Raw genomic sequence first — 18,427 nt, forward strand, 5'->3', positions numbered from 1 at the left:
AAACTTCCCCTGTCACCCGGGTCTTTGCAGCCGGGAGGAAGGGCAGGAGAGAGCAGACGAACTCGTACAGAGCGTCTGCCTGCTCTGTGTGTGCTTGGCATGCATTAGGCTCTGGGGGCCTTGAGATTCTTAAGGTGGGCTGCAGCAGCCTGGGCACCCAGGGCACCCATATGGGGAGGCTCGGCCGAGGTCACCAGCTAGGGGCTTGCAGCCCAGGCCCATGGGACCCCCTGCCTGCAGCCGCTGAGGTGAGAGACTGCCGCAAAACAGCCTCCTTTGAGTAATTGAAACCCTTTGGCTAGCCCTCAAGAAAAGTGTGCCTGATTCCAGAGTCTGCTCAACAAAAAAGATTTCTGTCTTTTTTTATTCTGAGTGAGACTGATGGAATTTTGGCTCCTCCATTTAATGAGACCCAAAGAATATGTGACCTGGCCCAAACCCAGTGTGTGGGATGTAGTGGACGAGCCCACCGCATTCTGCCACTAACTGACCACCTAGCTTTGTTTCCTTGTCTGTAAAGCGAGGTCCTCAGCCCCACTCACTGATAGCTGCCAGACCCTGTGCTAAGTACTCAAGTATCACAGCAAGTCTCTCAGGGTAGGGAATGGGGTCACCATGGCACAGTTAAGGAAACCGAGGCTCAGAGAGGCTCAGAGCGCCTGCCCAGGGTCACACAGCCAACAAGCTGGACCTGGGCCTGTGTGTACCGCTCATGCTGTTTGCCGTTATGCCCCACAGCCAGCTCCGCAAGACTTCTGTGCCGAGTGGAGACAGCAGAGGCGTGAGGACGTTCTGTGTGTTGGTGCTTATTACGGTCACACAGGAGCCAGGACTGGCCCCAGCCCCCAAGTCCCTGTCTCCAAGCTGGGGGCCCTCTATCAGAGTTTCTGGAAAGAGGCCTTGTCGCCTTCAAAGGCAGTTCCAGGGAACACCGAGGCAAGATTTGGTGCCTAGAGGTCTGGTAGATGAGAGTTTGCAGGGTATCTTTTCTCACCCGTTCATTAGGCTCCTATGGGGCATGGGGGAGGTGGTGGCCACACAGGCACACACAGAAGTGGCCGTCAGCGTGCAATGGGCTGGCAGTGAAAGAAAGCCACGTCAGGTTCTGAGGCCCCACGGCAGGGTCCCGACCTGGCCTACAGAGCCTGGGCACCCAGGAGGACAAGTGGGTGTTAACAGTGTAAGCGCACGGGTATAGGAAACAGTGGCCAAGGATGTCACAGCTGCAGAGGGACGGCAGAGCCGGAAGGTGAGACGTATGAGGGAGGGAGGCCCATCAGCACCTCTGCCAGGAAGAGCAGGCACCGGAAGCACCCTGGGTTTTCTCCCGGGGGTCCCCATGGCGTACTTCAGAGGGGCAGAACTCATGTCTATTTCTGCATCGGAAGTCTGTCCTCAGGCCTCGTCTGACGAGTGATACCAGCTACGAAAGGCATCCTCGGCTCCTTTATCAGAGTAAACAGTCAATCCAGGGCTAGTAAGCTTGGACCGTGAGGCCAGCCAGACAGACAGACCTGGGTTCTGGTCCTGCCTGTGCCCCCCACTCTTCTCTTAGTCTTGGGCAAGTCGCTGCACCTTTCTCGAAGGCTCGGTCCCACGGCATGGAATGGAGAACTGTGCTGACCTCATGGGGTTGCTGTGGGCAGTTGGCAAGTGACGGAGCTGCACGCACTGTGGTTCTTGGCACAGCGTGAGCTCTTGCTAAAGAGGATCTGATGAGACTTGAAGTGTCGAGCATGGTGTCTGGCACACAGTAGGAGCTCTATAAGTGGTTGCAGATGTGGCTGGCTGTGTTTTTGGTGGGAGCCAGAGAGATGAGGGCAAAGTGTGTAGAGCCGTGTCTGGGAGCTTAGGCAAAAGTGGAAACAGGATCCAAATGAAGGGTATTACTCATTGTTCTTTCTTGCGGGGACACTCTGCCAAGCTTCCCGTGAGGGTGGCTAACGCAGAGGAGACTGGTGTACTGCAGGCTGTGCTGGAGGGAAAGTGGCTGGAGTTTTCTCTGTTTCTACCCCAGATGCACTGGCATCCCAATATGGGGGTCCCGTTGACATGAGGCAGACCTACTCTAAGCAAGTGCCACCTTCTCCCCATGTCCCCTGCAGCCAGAGCCCCTTCTCCATGGTTCCTTGTCGGTTAGGGTGGACTCTGCCCATGGGCCCTGCCCCACCACACACAGACCCCTTTGGAGAGGCCTGCGGAGGCCTGGCGTGCATGATGATGTTGCGTGGTGCGGCCCCACCTGGGCGTCACTAAGGCCCGTGTTGAATCCAGTCCCCACACAACAAGCCGCCTTCAGGCCTGGAGCGGGGAAGAAGGGGCCTGTGTTCCTGGAGCTGCTACTGGTCCTGTGCCCGCACCGGGGCCAAGTCGGAGCCAGTGTGCCAGCAGAGCCCGCTTTGTTTATTTGTGCACCACGGGGAGCTCGGGGCAAGCCACCCCCGGCTCCCTCCATCCAGGAAAGAGAGGGGGACGTTGCCAGAGTGATCTGTTGAAGTGCAGTGCTCTGAGGAGCTGGCTTTCCCTCTGCCTGCAGCCTTTCCCTGCCAGTGAGCCCGGCTTCTTCACGCGCTCTTCCCCAAAGGTTACTTCAGAATTGCCTAGAAGCTCTGGAGATGGACTGCCTGGTGTACATCTCAGCTCTGCCGTCCTCTGATTTGCTCAGGCCCTAATGGCTCAGGGCCTCAGTTTCTTCATCTGTAAAATGGGGACAGTAGCCAATCAGGTACTAAAGGCTGGTGTAAGGAATAGTGGAACTGAGGCAGGTAAGGAGCTTCTCGCAGGGCCTGGCAGCCAGCGTTGTCTGTGTGACTGTTAGCACCTGTAACACTGAGACCTCACTTTCTCCATGAGATTTCCAGATGGGAACTGAAAGCAGGTTTTCTGAGCAAAGGCTCCACTAGAAGGTTTGGTTTGACCCAATCAGGTGAGGACCCTGAGGTCCTGAGAGGGAAGGTGTTTTGCCCAAAATCACACAAGAGGACCACAGCCAGACTCAGCACCTGCCTCAGCTGAGTACGTCATTCCGGTGGGGTAGGGGGAGGAGAGAGAATCAGCATTGCCTCCGCCAGGCCATACAGGGCTGGGGGCTCTGCACCTCCCTGGGGCGTTCCACTGCACAGGCAGGCCCCTGGGGCCCTGCTCTAGGAGTCAGGCAGGAATGCGATTTTTCATTCTCTGCCCAGCCTCCCGCCAAGCAGTCTTCAGGCAGCTCCGGCACACGAACCTATTCTCCAGCCGGCTACCTGGGGCAGCCTTTGTTCCCCCAGCGTTTCAGAGCATGGGCCAGGGACCTCCATGGAGCCTGACCCAGGCACGTGGGAAACTGAGGCCCAAGTGGTCAAACACCCAGACTGACTCACATGGCGGCCGGGCATTTAGACCCGCTACAAAGGACATGCAAGGGCAAGAAGAGAATATTTTTAGGGGCCCCCTTTCTCTGGCATGGGCTTCATATTATGGCTGTGGCTGGGGGCAGCAATGAGGGAGGTTGGGGAGTGAAGGGATTTTCGAGAAAGAGGGTGGGTGTGTTTACAGAAAATACAGCCACTTTACTCCATAAGCCACAGTTTCTTACCTCGGCACTGCTGGCACTGGGAGCCAGAGGATGCTCTGTTGTGGGAGGCTGGCCTGTCCATTGTTGAAGATCTAGCAGCATCCCTGGCCTCTGGCCACTAGATGCTAGTAGCACCTCTTCAGTTATGACAACCAAAATTGCCACCAGGCGTGTAAGTCCACCACTCTTCAAAACGACTCCAGGAGGTACATATTCCCATTGGTTAGATGAGGAGACTGAGGCACAGAAAGGTGAGCCTACCCCCTGCGCCGCAAAGCAATGAGTGAGCAGCAGAGAGATGAGTCCAGGCGGCCTGGCTCTGACTCACGCTGGAACACTGCCTCCCAGCCCTCCGGGGTCTAGGAACTTTGCGGTTCCCACCTAGGACAGTCTCATCTGATCTGAAGCTGGGTTTCCCACCTGTGGTCCAGGGTCTTATGGATCTACTGGGTCTGTCTCCAACTCAAGGGTGTCTGTGATTGACAGCCTACCCCTTCCTTGCTGCCCTCGCAAGGAGAGGGCCCAGGGAGATTCTGGGAAACAGGAAGTGCCTCCCCCTCACTAAGCTAGAGGAATCAAAGTCCCTGTTTGCTTACTTAACCCTTACAGCCGCTTGCTCAGGGAGAAGGATCGCTGTCCCTATTTTATAAATATTTATGTAGGTTGAGGTCCACAGAAGTCAGACGAGATGTCCTGAGTCCCTTAGCTAGTGAGGGATGTCAAGGGTCTAATCTGGGGTACAAAGATCTGATATCTAGTATGAAATGGAAAGAAGTGGTGGGGGAGGGGCAGCAATCAAAAAATGACTTTGGGAAAGGACCTATGTAAAATTCATTCCAGCACTTCAGTGGAATTAAACAGACGAAAGAATGTTCTTATTTCCCAGAGCAATCCAGCGGGCTTGCATCCTGGGGAACCCATTCCCAGGGACCCTGGGAACCCGGGCCAGCCTCCTTTGGGTCAGCTCTCACAGCGTCCTCTTCTCTTTCTGTTCCCAGGGCGACATGGGAGCACTGGGTCCGATTGGCTACCCAGGACCTAAGGGCATGAAGGTAAACAGGGCTGCACCCTATTCCAGGCCTCATCGCAGCACCCCCTGACCCATTTCAGCCAGAAGGAAGGGCGCCCAGATGTGATGTTGGCGGAGGGGAGGGCATGGGTTGGAAGGATGCTCAGAGGGGTGCTGGGGTGGAAGTGGACAGGTCTGGAGCTCAGCCCTTCCCAGGCCTGAGAGCCAATTATCTGTTTGTTATTAATGCCAGGCATCTTTCTTGGGCATCAGTCCTCAAGCTGAGCGTGAATCTGATGTGGTTGAGACCTCATCACCAGGGCCATAGAAACTACAGTGGCAAACCACTGAACTCCATACATCCCCGAGGGGGATGAGCATCCAGGAGAAAGATAGGCGGGACGACCCCTTTGGCCAGCATGCATGTGACACCACTCATTAAGCTCATCTGTCCCCATCAGCACCCTTTCCCCTTGGATTTCTCTAGGGCTGTGGCTCACGAGTCCTCCGCCCCTTTTCCTGCTCCTTCTCAGCCCACCGTGCTAGGAGCTGGGCTCCAAGCCCTTTTACAGGCGAGAACACAGAGCACAAGGGGCTCATGGCAAGTCAGCGGGTGTAAGCCAGGGCTCCCGATGTCGGTGGCTTTGAGCCACCCTCAGAGTTGGACCCCCGCCTTTATTTTGCAGGGACTGATGGGAAACGTGGGGGAGCCCGGACTGAAAGGTGATAAGGTGATCTGAATACTCCCTTGTTGCACTGTGTTTTATCTGCATGCCACCCCCACTCCGCCTCCCCGCGGCTGCTGACTCCTCGCCAGTCCACTCCCCTGCACTTCCCCTGTGTCCCCTCTGGCCCCCCTAAATCTCTGCTCCCCAGCTTCTCCCTTGTGACACTGGAGGGCTCAGACAGGTGGTTCTGGGGGCCGGCAGCCTTGGCAGATAGAGCACGGGGGACTGTGGAGGCATGGCCCAGAGTAAAGCAAGGCAGGTGTCTGGATTTAGAGAGTAAAGTGGAGGCCAGTGTCCAGCTTTGAGAGGCCAAAGCCACGGAATGAAGAGGGTGGGGGGCGAAAGTGGGGGTGTCATTGAGATGACAACGTTGAGGCCTCTGAGACCTCTCCAGACACAGGAAGAAACAAATTCACATCAACTGTCCGACTGGAACTGGGAATCCATCCCAGACAGATGGGAAAAGGCAACAGAAAAGCCTGGATGGGCCCCTGAGCCGCTGCCCCGCTTTCCTCCCAGTTGCCATGGGGAGGCCACCCTGGCCAAGTGTCCTCTGCACAGCCTTGCAGCTGAACTCTCCTTGTCTCACCCTGTGCCACAGCAGAGCTGTGGGAAGGTGGGTCCCCAGGGCCCAAATGGGCAGAACCCAGCCTGGGTCGTGCAGCACCTGAGTGACAGGGACACGGGGGCCATTTGTGCTCTGCCCTGCGGCTGTCTCCCCTCCCCCCTCAGTCCCTTGACAAACGGGGCACTCAGAAGGGAGTGCAGGAGGGCGTCTGGGCAGCGCACAAGCTCCTACAAGCCTGAGTTGGGGGGAGAGGCCAGGCTCCTACTCTACCTGTCTCCAGATGACTCTCCTCTTCACCTGGAGAAACAGGAACAGGTTCCGGTGCTGGGTACCAGCTGGGCACTCTGTGGGGATTAACCCCGCCATCCTCCATCCCCTGTGAGGTTGGAGGCTTGCTGGAGGCCGTATAGCTGGTAATGAGTGTTGGGATTCAAACCCAGCCACCTGCCCCCGGACACCCCAACCGGGAACGGGACCGAGGTCAGAAGGGCTCAGCTGATGTGGCCCTCAGAGGCCACCTCCTCCAGGGCCTGCTTCTCGCAGCTGGGGGCGTGGCACAAAGAGAAGGGACTTGTCAAAGGGCGCTCAGTGATCTGCTGGGCCCCTGGGCTCTGAGAAAACGGGAACTGCTTGGCTGTGATGGGCACATCCAGATTGTCTTACCAGCCCCCCAACCTGTAGGTCACCAGGGGTGTGACACTAACCCCAGCCCTTTCTCCATCTGTTTCCACCTCTTCTGTCCCCCACTGTCATGCCTAAGCCTCTACCTGCAGCCCCTGCTGCCCTCACCGCCCCGCCATGTCTGCCCTCTGGTGCTGCTCTGCTGGCTGCTGAGCTCCCCTTCACGCCCCCCCCCCACCACTCACAATGCAGGGCTTTCTGTTGGAAGCGGGGGCTTCCCACAGCTGCCCGTTTACCCTGAGGTTGGAGGCATCGGCACTCTGGAAACGCTGGAGGCGTGGACGAGGGAGAAAGGAAGTGGGGGAAATGGGAGTGTAGGCAGTGAGCTTTTTATAGGCTCCTATGCAGAGCTGGCCTCCAGCTCCCTGTTTCTTCGGGAACATGGAAATAACCGTGTTCCCTAGAACTCGGCTGGCCTGCTGGCACGTGGCGCCTGGGACATTCAGAGATGTGAAAGCTCTGAGGGGCAGGGGGTGGGAAGAGAAGGAAGAAATTGTTTTTTCTGCCCACCGAATAAGCCTTTAGGGCTGAAAAGAAGAAGAAAAGAAAAAGAAGTCTCTTTTCCACCCCTTTGGCTGGGGAGGGGCCTTAATGTTGGAAACGGGATTGTGAAAACAGTGCCTGTTCCCCAACCTCCTGTCCCCATCCGCCACCCTGGCTCTTCCTGGGGATGGAGGAGCCATTGCCTCATCTTCCGTGGCCGTCCTGCCTGGAATATTAGATTTTCCATGACCCAGCCTGGCCTCCGTCCCACTTACAACCCCTTGGCTCCCTCTCCCTGCGTGGAGGCAATTTCTGGGACCAAGCCTCCTGCTCCAGGTTCAGCTTTCTCCGAATCCATTGTCCTGATTTCTTAGGTGCCTTTTAAAACACTTCTTTTTTTTACCCCCTCACTCCTCCTTCGGACATTTAAAAAAATGTTCCTTGGTCGCTAAAACTCTGGGATGTTGCACAGGATTTTCCAAGTTGGAAAAACCAAAGTTAAGTTTTTTTTTAAAAAAAAAGTTTTTTGTTTTTTTTTTAAATTCTGGCTGTTGTTCTACCAAGGAAGTTCTTCCACTGGGTCTGCATGACACGGGTCCTCTAAGAGTGTTCTTCCAGCGGCTCCCGGGGCTGAGAATTCATCCTGAGTCCTGGGGCCAACGTGCCGTTGGTAATGACCGCCACGGGAAGCCAGAGAGGAGGAGGGCCTGCGAGGTGGCCCCAGCTCTAAGGAGAGACCTGGTCTGGTTCTGCAATAGCTCGTTCACCAGGACGAGGCTGAACTCGGAGGGAACGGAAGAGGCCTCCCGCAGCCAGAGTCCGTGTCAGCTGCCTACGCAACACGTCATCTCAGAAAAGAAACACAAAGACCCAGCTCGGGACCAGCCGACTCTCTGTTTACATATTATCTTCGCAAGCCAGGCTCTCTGGTCCCGCAGGCGATGGGCTGGCTAGAAGCAGCTCCGGGGAAGTGGGCTGAAGCTGACTCTTGGCGTGGAGACTCCCACGGAAGGAAGAAGTGGCGGCGTGCAGCCTGGTGGCGAGGAACGTGGAGCAACAGATGCCAGCACTGGGAAAGCACAGAAGTGTGGGACCGAGGCACAGGCTGCACTCGGCCCCGTGTGACATCAGCTGATGATGAAGAGGTTCAAGGGTCAAGGAGCAGTTCCTTGCACCTGCAAGTGGCAGCCAGTCCGCTCTGCTGGGAAGGCCAGGTGGCACTGGGCGGTTTAGCTTTTGTTGATAGAGTTTTCAGCCATCTGAGCAACCCCAGGCAGATCTGCAGATAGGCTGGCTGGGTCCCCCCGGGGCCTGCCTTCCCCACCCCAGGCCGGGGGCTGTCGTCCTCTTCTCTAACAAGGCTGCTGCTGGTCAGATCGACTTTGGGAACAGTCTGGGTGAAGCTGTACCTTGCCAGTGGGTCTGCAGGTGGGGGAGGCTTCCAGAACCCACTGTGTTCTCCATCATAACCTTCTTTGCTGGTGTGTATTTAGGGTGAACAAGGGGTTCCAGGTGTGTCAGGAGATCCCGGATTCCAAGGCGACAAGGTAATTTCAGCCAATTCCCCCCTCCTACTCTTCCCTGGCCCTGGCTTCCTCTCCCAGGACCCATCGAACTCCAGGACCTACCTGCAAGATAGCTTCCTTTCAAACAATCCTGTCTTCTCTGTCCTCGGTCCATGTTCTCAGCATCTCCTTCCTGCACTTTACAGACCTCCAAGTTATTTCCAGGCCCCCGGCCTCTCCCCTCCCAGTCCGCCTGCCTCACTGCCACTGACATGTTCCCCCGAGGGCACAGCTTTGCTCTCTGCTCACAAGCTCTCCATAGCTCCCTACTGCTCCCAGCAGGAAGGCCCAGCTCCTCACCGCCAGCACCCAGGGCCCCAGTGAGCGGGCCCCTCTGACGCCCTCTTGCCCCTCATCCTGGCAGCCCCACTGACCTGCCCCCTGTCCCTCTAGGCTTTGCACACGATGCTGCCTTGCCTGGCACACCCTCTGCCCGGCCTCTGCTCAGCCCAACCCTGCCCCAATTTTCAGGACCTGCTCCGATGCCATTTTCTCCATCTGCTCGGGGCGTGGCTGTTTCATTTTTCTCAGCGGCCTGAGCAGCCTGTCTGAGCTGACCTGTGGCAGCACCCTTCTTGTCTGGTAGATGGGCCCTTGTGCTCAGCCCCCTGCCGATAGTATGCTCTCCAGACTGCCCAGTGCGGCGGCTCTCAGGGTCCTGCATGGAAGAGTGAGCATCTAAGGCATGTCTGAGTGAGTGAGTGAGTGAGTTACCGGCCTTGCCAGCTGATGAGCTGAGGCGGCCTGCGAAGGCTGGATCCTCTTGGCCTGCGTCCCATACCATGTGGCCACATCTGGACCTCACCCTGTCAGGGAATGAGGCCCAGATGTAGCCAGCGCTCCCTCTTCCCCTTCCTCTCTCCTGGCTGGCCTGTCTTGACCCAGCCTCAGTGTCTCTGGGTTGCCAGACACGCAGGCCTGGCTGCTTCTCCTGCTGGGCTCCAGTCTCCAGACTTCCCCAGTTGCACAGGTTCCTTCAGGGCCTGCTGGGGCCCCAGGGCCCCAGGTTTCAGGATGACCTGGGAAAGTGAGGGGAGACCCCACCCTTCCCAAAGGTGGGTGTTCTCTGGGCCTCAGGCTGGCAAGGGTGACCCAGCATGTGGCTATTTCTGTTCCTCACTAACCCCAGTCTCTGGGTCTTTTCCAGGGGAGCCAGGGATTGCCGGGGCTCCCAGGTGCACGGGGGAAGCCAGGGCCTGTGGTAAGTACCTTCCATTCTGAGACCCCCAAACCTCACACCCTCCAAAAGCTCATCCAGGACCTTACTTCCTCCTGTGGCAGGCCTGAGTGGTGAGCAGGGCAAGGCAGGAATGCAGGTTCACCCACTTCACAGATGAGGACCCTGAGGCCCGGGAGGCCAGGAACTTACCCAGCATCATAGATAGGCCTCAGTCACTGGCAAGAGTCTTGGGCTCCCCATACCTCGTAAACAATAGCAAAGTAATTAATAATAGCAGTGGGTGTCATTTATTTATTGAATATTACTGTGTATCCCATCTTTCCGATAACCCCCTGGGGTTAGAGAATTATTCTTCTTCCCATTTTACAGGTTGGTAAACTGAGGTTGCACAAGGTGAAGTGACTTGCCCAGATTCCCATGGCTAGTAAATGTAGGAGGCAGGGTTTGAACACCTGTGGCTCTTCTAGTTGTCTAGGCAGGAGGTTTCATTCGCATACTCCTGAGCATTTCCAGCCACTGGCAGGCAGGGGGATAACACAAGGGGTCAGCAGAAGCTGAGCCCTCGTTACCCACGCCTCGCCCATAATCTCTTCTCTTCCACAGGGCAAAGTTGGAGACAAAGGGTCCCTTGGGTTTCCTGGGCCCCCTGGGCCCGAGGTATGTGATGCCTTATTTCTCCATGTCTGGCTGCCATTGGGACTGGGTGTTGTCCTGGGGAAATCAAGACCCTGGGACAGGGAAATATTTGCCCGAGATCTCACAGCAAATGAGAGATGGGGCTGGGAACAGAAATCCCGACACCGGCCATCTTGCCTGCCTCTGCCCGATTGCGATGTTGTAAGCAGAGCCCTGGGAGCAGCTCCGTGTGAGAATTAGCACAGGCATGCTAGACATGCCTCGTGAAATGAAAGGCAGCTGGGTGGGCGCTCTTTGCCCCCCACCCCCGCCTTCTCTCTAATGTGGGGACTTGCTCTGGAGAACAGGCTGAGCAGTGCCCGGGCCGTGTCTGTCCAGCATCTTCAGCACCCAGGTCCTCTGGGGGTCTCCACCAAGCCCAGCCAGAGTGCCACCCACCCTCTGCTCCCTGGCCTGGAGCTTGCGAGGCCTCAAGAGACAAAAGTCTGGCTCTGCCGGGTTCTCCAGACCCTTCCAAAGATCACTCCTGGTAACGCCCGGATGGATGAGGGAGTGTTTCCTGAAAGCCACAAGTTCTGACTTTCCACTGTCTTGACTTTGGCCGTGTAACACAATCCTATCTTTAGACAAATGCACTTGGCCCCTCTTCCATGGCCCTGACTCCTTCCCCTGGTCACTGTGGAAAAAGACTTCTTTGCGCGTCCGGGTTTTCCCAGCAGCCTGGCCAGTGAGGCTGGGAAGCAAGCTCCCTCGCAGTTACTAGGCTCCACCTCGTGCCAGGAGGCTGTGTAGCATCTTTAGGGTGAGAACTTGTTGAGTCCCCACCACAGCCTGCAGGAGGTGTTGCTGCCACCAAGGACGCGTGGGGAAAGGGAGTCACAGCGCAGGGAAGCGACTTCCTCGGTGCCCCTGCCACTTGCAGCAAGTACGGTCGGCTTTGGCTCTCTCGTGGGTCCCTGGAAGCATCTGGGGTCTGCCTGTCCCAGCTCTGTGATCTGTTTGGATTGGCTGACACGGAAGATGGCTCTGCGCAGCTGAAGACAGAAGCTGATGAGCTTGTCAGCGCCTCCCTGGGTCTTTGCCTCCTTTCCCAAAGACCATGGGTGGGAGCTTCGGCTCTCCGGCCCCTGTGATCTCTTTTCCTCATTAGTGGGCCCCATCCATGTGAGCACCAGAACCTGATCAGTGTCCCGATCACCAAGTTCTCCCTGGAGAGGGAGCCACCCCTGGCAGGCTTGTTTTCCTAGGACACCAGACCCAAAATCCTTTGGGGTCTTTTTTTTTCTTTCTTTCAATCCTCACCCGAGGATTCATTTATTGATTTTTAGAGAGACAGGAAGTGGCAGAGAGAGAGGGAGAGAGAAAGAGAGGACACTGATGTGAGAGAGAAACATCAATTGGTTTTTCTCCCCAACTGGGAATCGAACCTGCAACCCTTTTGTTCATGGACAGTGCTCCAATCAACTGAGCCACCCAGCCAGGGCCCAGCATACTTTTGCGTGCAGACTTTCATTGCGTGCTTACTGGGCAACAGGCACTGAGCTAGGGGAGACCTTGCTCACCTTATTCCCTTTGAGCCTCAGGAGAGCCCTGTAAGGTGGGTGGTAGTGGTCACCATTTCACCGATGAAGACGCTGAGGCCCAGAGAGGCTCAGGAACTTGCCTGCAGTCACACAGTGAGTTGGTGGCAAAGAGGATTTTGAGCCCCTCATTTTGAAGAAAAAGACCTGGGCTTTGGCTGCCCGTGTTAGCTTCAAATTCGGAACCATTCTCACCTTTGCCAGTAATATGGGTGGATAGGATGTTCGAGCTGCAATTTTACATGAATTACCAAAAGGTCAAAAGGCGGAAGAAAAGAAAAGCCACCTTCTGAAGGAAGATAGGAGGGGGCATTTTGGTTTTGGGGATTCATATCAAAAAAGCTTTGGTTTTTAGCTGGCAGAAAAGTGAGGGAGTAGCGAAGCTGTCCTGAAAGTGAATGGGGTTCTAAGCCAAGTTAACAGAGGTATTACACCTAACTCAAGGGAGGGGATGTTCCCATACTTGCCTGTGCTGGTCAGTTCACACCCACAGAAGCACAGGCATCCTGGTGATGACCGGCTGGGGGCAGCCAGGCCAAGGACCCCTAGCCCCTGACTAGCAGCTGTTGAAGGGACAGAGAAGAGCAGTCCTCCAGGGATGGAGAAACTGGTCTCCGATTTGTTCAAAGGCCATCGTGGGAAGAGGGACCCTGTGTGCTTTGTGGGGCCGTGAGGGACAGCAGGAAGCTGTTGAGGGAGAAGGGAGGGGATTCTGCTCCGCGTCAGGAAGAAGCGTCCACTGCCCAGTCACCCATCTGGAAGGACTGACCTGGGGTCAGCGAGCCCCCCTTGGGGCTGTGGGGCAGAATCCAACACACCTGACCAGGACGTAGTGGGGATTTCAGCTCCAAACGGGAGGAGCCGAGAACAGTTAGATCGGTGCTCTTCGGGCCTTTCCAAGTCACGGCAGACCCAGAACACACTCCTGCCTGCGGGATCCCTGCCGTCCCACCTCTCAGAGCGGCAGGTGGCTGGCTCTGGGCGGGCCCGGGACTTGAGAAATTCTGGGTGAGACGACTTTGTACATGCTCGTTTCTGTGCTAAATACACTTGGCACTGTTCCATTGAATTCTCTCAGCACCTGTCTCAGGCGTAGGGGTGCTGCCACCATCCCTGTTTCAGAACCACTGAACCCCTGTTCTAGTTCGCTGCCCTATGCAGGGCCATACCCCCTCAGGATGGGGTCCCCGTCTCCGTCCCCGTGGGTGACCCTGCTCTCTGCCTCCCCCCAGGGATTCCCCGGAGACATCGGCCCCCCTGGGGACAATGGCCCAGAAGGTGTGAAGGTGAGTCCTGCCATGAGCAGCCCGGCTCGTGGAAACCACAGGCATCCTGGGCTGGCTCCCTGGAAGGGGAGTCTTGTCAGCCTGAGACAGACATGGAGGTGCCACCTCTGTGACCCCTTTTTGTTTCCTTCTCACCAGGGTAAGCCTGGAGCTCGAGGCCTGCCAGGACCCCCTGGGCAGCTGGGGCCTGAGGTAAGACCCCTGGGCTCTGCCGCACCCATGCTCCCCCAGCCCCCAGCCTGCTCTGTCCTGTGTCCCCGAGGCCTGGGCTGGGGCAGGGGGCCTCAGTCAGGACACAGCCCAGGGCAGCCTTTGGCTCCCCCTCCAGCCCGCCCCTGACAGCCCTGCTCTGTGACCTTTCAGGGGGCCTTCTCTGCCCGAGGCTGGCAGGTGGGCCACTCCTTCCCTTCCTGCCGCACCCCACTGTACCCCACTGCCCTGGGGCTTTTTTCTCGGAACTTGTATCATTGCTCCTGCCCAAGGTGGCATAGATTATTGGGGCATTGGTATGGGAGGGGAGGAGTTGTCGGTTCTGTCTTATAAGTGAGGCCCTGGGACCCGCAGGAGTGAAGAGACTGTGCCTGGTCCCACAGTCAGTGGCAGGCAGGGCCAGGACTCAAACACAGGTCTGCTTGAGCCCAAAGCTCATGAATAGCATGACACAGACCTTGTGTTACTGACTTAACATGCTCCTGGGAGCTGCCTGGGGCACCCTTGGAGAAGCACATGGCTCACACAGCTAGTAAGTGGCAGAGAGATCTCTTATTTACTCACATACAATGAAGGGGATTGACGAGGTCCCTGCTGGCCTCCTGGGGCACCAGCTGGAGGGCTGTGGGGCACTCCACAGGCAGGCCCCAATTTTGCACATGCCTGAGCCCCTTCACCACCCATCTTTGCTCAGGCCTCAGGGCCCCGGGACACACAGCCCTGGGTGAGGGTGCAGGAGGCCCAGATGCAACACAACCACAGGCAGGCGTCCAGCTGGTTCTGGGTCTGGCGGGGCCCCAGCGCTGGCTTTGGGAGCCACCACATGAGGCTGCTTTCCTGGAAGCTGGGGCAGGGGGGCACCTCTGATGAGGGCCCCTTGGTCAGACCTGGCATGCCAGGGGGACCAGTTTGGAGGCTGCCAGGGCCTGTGGTAAGGCCTGGAGATTCTCCATGGGCCAGAAGTGGGAAGGGGAGCTGGGTAGAGAAGGGAAAAAGGGCGCCAGCCATGTGCTTTCATCTATACTCATTACCATTCAAGGGAACCCTCAATGGCCCTGCCACTTGCTCACATCTTCATTGATTCATGCATCCCCTCATACATTCATTCACGTCTCCGTGTCTTCCCTCTCATGCCCCTCCCTCCCTTTCCTCACGTCTGCTGGACCCTGCGCACACACCCGTCTGGAGTGGTGTTTGGGGGTGGCTTTCAAAAAGCTTAAGAGTCCATTGCTGTCCTCCAGGAACACAAGTTAAGCCAGTCGTTTATACTTTAGGATGATCCTCTTCACTCCGCACCATGTTACAGACAGTCGGGGAAGCTGAGGCACAGTGAGGTTAAGGTCTGCCAGCAGGTAAATGGCAGAGCTCAGAATAGAACCCGTATCTCTAGCTGCACCCTGGGGCTCTGTTCCCACAGCACACGACGGGGTTTGACTTTCCTGCCCAGCACTGCCGTGAACCTGGGCTGGTCACATGCAGATGGCACTGAGGGCCCCACTCACCTGGAAGTTCCCGTGGGGCCTGCCCTCGAGGCCATGATGCATGGTGCCTGTGCCCCGGGTGTGGCCAGGCAGGGCGCCCAGGTGCCGTTTCTCTGGGTCCAGAAGGAAATCTCTTTGGTGTACACCCCTTTCTCTTCTTACAGGACAAGTTTTCTGAGTGTCCCGCTGGATTAATCTTCTCCCTTTCCCCTCTCTCGTGTCTCCTGACTCTAGGGTGATGAGGGACCCATGGGGCCACCTGGGGCCCCCGGCTTGGAGGTGAGTGTTGCTGGCCTGGGATGTGCTGCAGTTGAGCCAGCTGAGCAGAGCCAGGCAACGCTGGCTGGTGCTCCGACCGGAGTCGTCAGTGGGAGCCTCAGTCGGCCAGAGGGGGGCCAATCTTAAAGGAGGGAGACAAGGGGCAGAAAGCTGGCCTCCGTCCTTGCCCACCTACTGTGTGCTATTGCTTTGCATCATGGTCTCATTTGAGTCACCTGTGAGAGAAGGACCACTTTTCTTTGGTTCGCTGGAGGCCAGCGAGGCTCAAAGAGTGAAGTTTAGCTTACCCTCTCACTGCCGGGAAGCAGGCCATCCTGCCTGGGACCTCTCCACCGCTCCGAGCGGCCTTCTGGGAGGTGTTTGGCCAGCCCTCTGCCCCCACCCTCACCCCTGCAATTGCATCCATCAGCAGTTCATAAATATTTTGATCTAGGGCCTCTTGGTACCCAAAACTGATTGAGAATGCAAAATGCTTTTCATTGTGTGGGTTACATCTAACCATATTAGTCATTAAAACTGAGAAATTTGAAATGTAGTTATAAATCCATTGAAAATGATTCACCAGTTCCTTTCACGGCACCAAAAATACTAGTCAATGAAAAATAGCTCCATTTTTCCCAATCAAAATACTCCAATGAAGAGAGTAGCATCGTTTTGCTATTTTCGAATTTAATCTGCGGACCGTCGCCCATATCTCGCAGCCTCTGGGAAGCTCACTTACACTCACGGGAGCGAGAGTGACACAGGCAAAGGACATCTTAGTGTGACCGTGAAAATGGTTTTGACCACGTGAATCTGCCGGAAGGGTCTCAGGGCCCCTTAGGGGTCTCCAGCCCCCATTCTCAGGACGGCCAGCGTAAACTGCCCCCTCCCCTGTGCCCTTTGTCATCCGTTCTGTCGTTTCCCCCAGTCCTCGAGGCCAGTGTCATCTCCCTGTTTATAAATGAGATCGGCTGGGGAAGGGGGACTTTCCCAAGGTCGCATAGCTGGAGACCTTTCCTGCACCCTCGGCACAGCCTGTTGACACCGGGGCTCCGTATCCCTGGCCCCTACCCCGAGCACTGTGGCCGTCCCCCTGTGCCAGGTCCCCGGACCCCAGCGGGGCTGCCCCGCCAGCCTCCCTTCACTCCTCTCTTTCTGTTGCAGGGTCAACCTGGCAGGAAAGGGTTTCCTGGGAGGCCTGGCCCTGATGGCTTGAAGGTGAGGGGGCCTGGAAGTGACTAGGCTGAGGAAGAGGAAGGGAAACGCCTGGGGAGGGGAGGGGAGAGGAGGAGCCAACATATAACGACCCAGACCCAGGACGAACCCTGAACTCCATGGCCAGCTTTGACACGGAGTTGGGGAGAATAGTCCCCATTTTTTACCAAGTATTGGTAACCCAAGGGAAAACGGACGTAATCTAAATGTCCCACAGTGGGCTAGAGCTCAAGTACTGGGATACGAGGCAGCCAGCGCAGATGGTGTGGTGGAAGGTTTTACGAGCTGGGGAAGTGCCAGTGGGCGTGGCGGCGGTAGGAAGCAGGTTATAGAATGGAGCGGAGCATTACAGCCCATCCATGCCGCAACAGGCTGCTCGCGCTGTGTCTCAGAGCAGAGGCTCCAGCGTGAACGGTGTCGCCTCCGGGCCCTGGGACTCTGGGAGGTCCCCACTTTCTTCTCTGAGCCTCCGTATTTCCCCATTATGCACAATAAATATGTATGATATTTGTTAACAGGGTTTGTTTTTTTTTAAGTTTTGAAAAAGGGCTGGCCTGGATAGGATAGTGATGACCCTCAGCTCAGGGGTAGCCTCACTTCACAGCTTTCCAGGGACTCCCCCCGACCCCGCACCCCGCCACTTGAGGGGCTGGATTTTTCCAGGCATCCTGGACAGGGGTGACTGGGCCAAGTTTGCAGCTGAGCAAGTTTATAGAGAGTTAGGGCAGAGCTGGGGGTGGGGGCAGGTTGTCCACGTTCCCTCGGGGAAATGGCCCGCTGTCCGTCTGGCCCCTCTGGGTTTCGCAAGCAGAGGCCTGAAGGAGGAGCTAGGGAAGGGTGAGGCTGGAGCCGGGATTGCAAAGAGCCACATCCATCTGTGAGCCAAAGTCCTGGCCAGTCTGAGGCCCTGTCCTGCCCTCTGAGGCTGCGGCCTTTCCCCCTCTGACACCAGTTGGGTTTCTGCGGTGGGACCGGTGACAGCTCGGGTGGACTCATCCCACGGTTCTACTGGCCTCTGCCCAGCTCACGCTGTGGGGTGACCCCGGCGGCTGTGGCTGCCCGAGGAACAGGAGGCATGGGAAAAAGCTGACAGACAAGGTCGCGAGAGACCACCAAGCTTGAGGGCCGGCAGTAGCCTTGGAGACAAACGAGTCTGGTCTCCCTTATTTATAGCCAAGGAGGCTGAGCCCGGAGCAGAGACGAGGCCCACGAAGGTTGCCTGGGAGCCGGTGGCAGAGCTCCGGAGGGGCTGGGGTCCCGGACCCAGGGGGCCCAGGCTCCCCAGTCCTCACCCGTCCTGCAGTGAGGTGGCTTGTCGCCGTAGGAATGGGGATTTCAGTCGGTCAGTCACACTGAAGTTCCAGTTCTAGCCTGGCCTCTAGCTGGCTGTGTAGCCTCGAGCAGGTCGCTTCTCTGAGCTCCAGTTTCCACCTCCACAAAACGCAGTGGGTTGAGGACGGGCCCACGTGCGATGTAGACATCAAGGTGCCAATTAACCTGCCAAGGGCCACTCAGAGGACATGGGTGACCGGGGCCATCTCTAGGGCCAGAGGGTCTATGTCCTTTTGACCCTGCCATTTGTTTGGAGTCTCCAAGGCCACACTCTGGCGATGAGGTTCCTTGTCCATCCCCAGCAGTAGGGACTAAGGCCAGTCAGGTGGGGTGCTCTCCAGGAGGCCTAGACTCCCCCCAGGTGACCCCCTCTGTTTCTTCACAGGGGGAGCCAGGCAACTCTGGACGGCCAGGACCTGTGGGTGAGCAGGTAAGTCAACACCAGTCTCTGAGCGTAACGTCTCTCTTTACTGAGCACTTACTATGTGCCAAGCCCTTTGGTAAGCTGTCCACTTGCACCCCACATTCCTTCCCATCCCAGCTCTGGAGGTACGTTCACTCATTTCCCTCTTTCGTTGATACGGATGCTGCGTCTCAAGGAGGCGAAGTCACTGAACGAGAGAGCTGTCAGTTGGAGTCACCCTGGTCACTCCCCA

General features: G+C 57.0%; 1 protein-coding gene across 5 annotated transcripts in view; it reads left to right on the forward strand.

Annotated features, from left to right (window-relative positions):
* COL27A1 (collagen type XXVII alpha 1 chain) overlaps positions 1-18,427 on the forward strand; it is a 130,298-nt gene that overhangs the window by 57,088 nt on the left and 54,783 nt on the right. For all 5 annotated transcript variants that reach the window (XR_004902320.1, XR_004902319.1, XM_036022114.1 and 2 more), the window contains exons 15-24: positions 4,555-4,608; positions 5,252-5,296; positions 8,519-8,572; positions 9,738-9,791; positions 10,374-10,427; positions 13,219-13,272; positions 13,411-13,464; positions 15,198-15,242; positions 16,389-16,442; positions 18,157-18,201. Coding sequence is in view for 3 of the 5 variants with exons in the window: in XM_036022114.1 (XP_035878007.1) it covers positions 4,555-4,608; positions 5,252-5,296; positions 8,519-8,572; positions 9,738-9,791; positions 10,374-10,427; positions 13,219-13,272; positions 13,411-13,464; positions 15,198-15,242; positions 16,389-16,442; positions 18,157-18,201 (513 nt within the window). In the remaining 2 variants the exon portion in view is untranslated. The remainder of the gene's footprint in view (positions 1-4,554; positions 4,609-5,251; positions 5,297-8,518; positions 8,573-9,737; positions 9,792-10,373; positions 10,428-13,218; positions 13,273-13,410; positions 13,465-15,197; positions 15,243-16,388; positions 16,443-18,156; positions 18,202-18,427) is intronic.

The sequence above is a fragment of the Phyllostomus discolor genome, chromosome 3 (assembly GCF_004126475.2).
Source record: "Phyllostomus discolor isolate MPI-MPIP mPhyDis1 chromosome 3, mPhyDis1.pri.v3, whole genome shotgun sequence".
In the NCBI taxonomy this organism is placed as follows: domain Eukaryota; kingdom Metazoa; phylum Chordata; class Mammalia; order Chiroptera; family Phyllostomidae; genus Phyllostomus; species Phyllostomus discolor.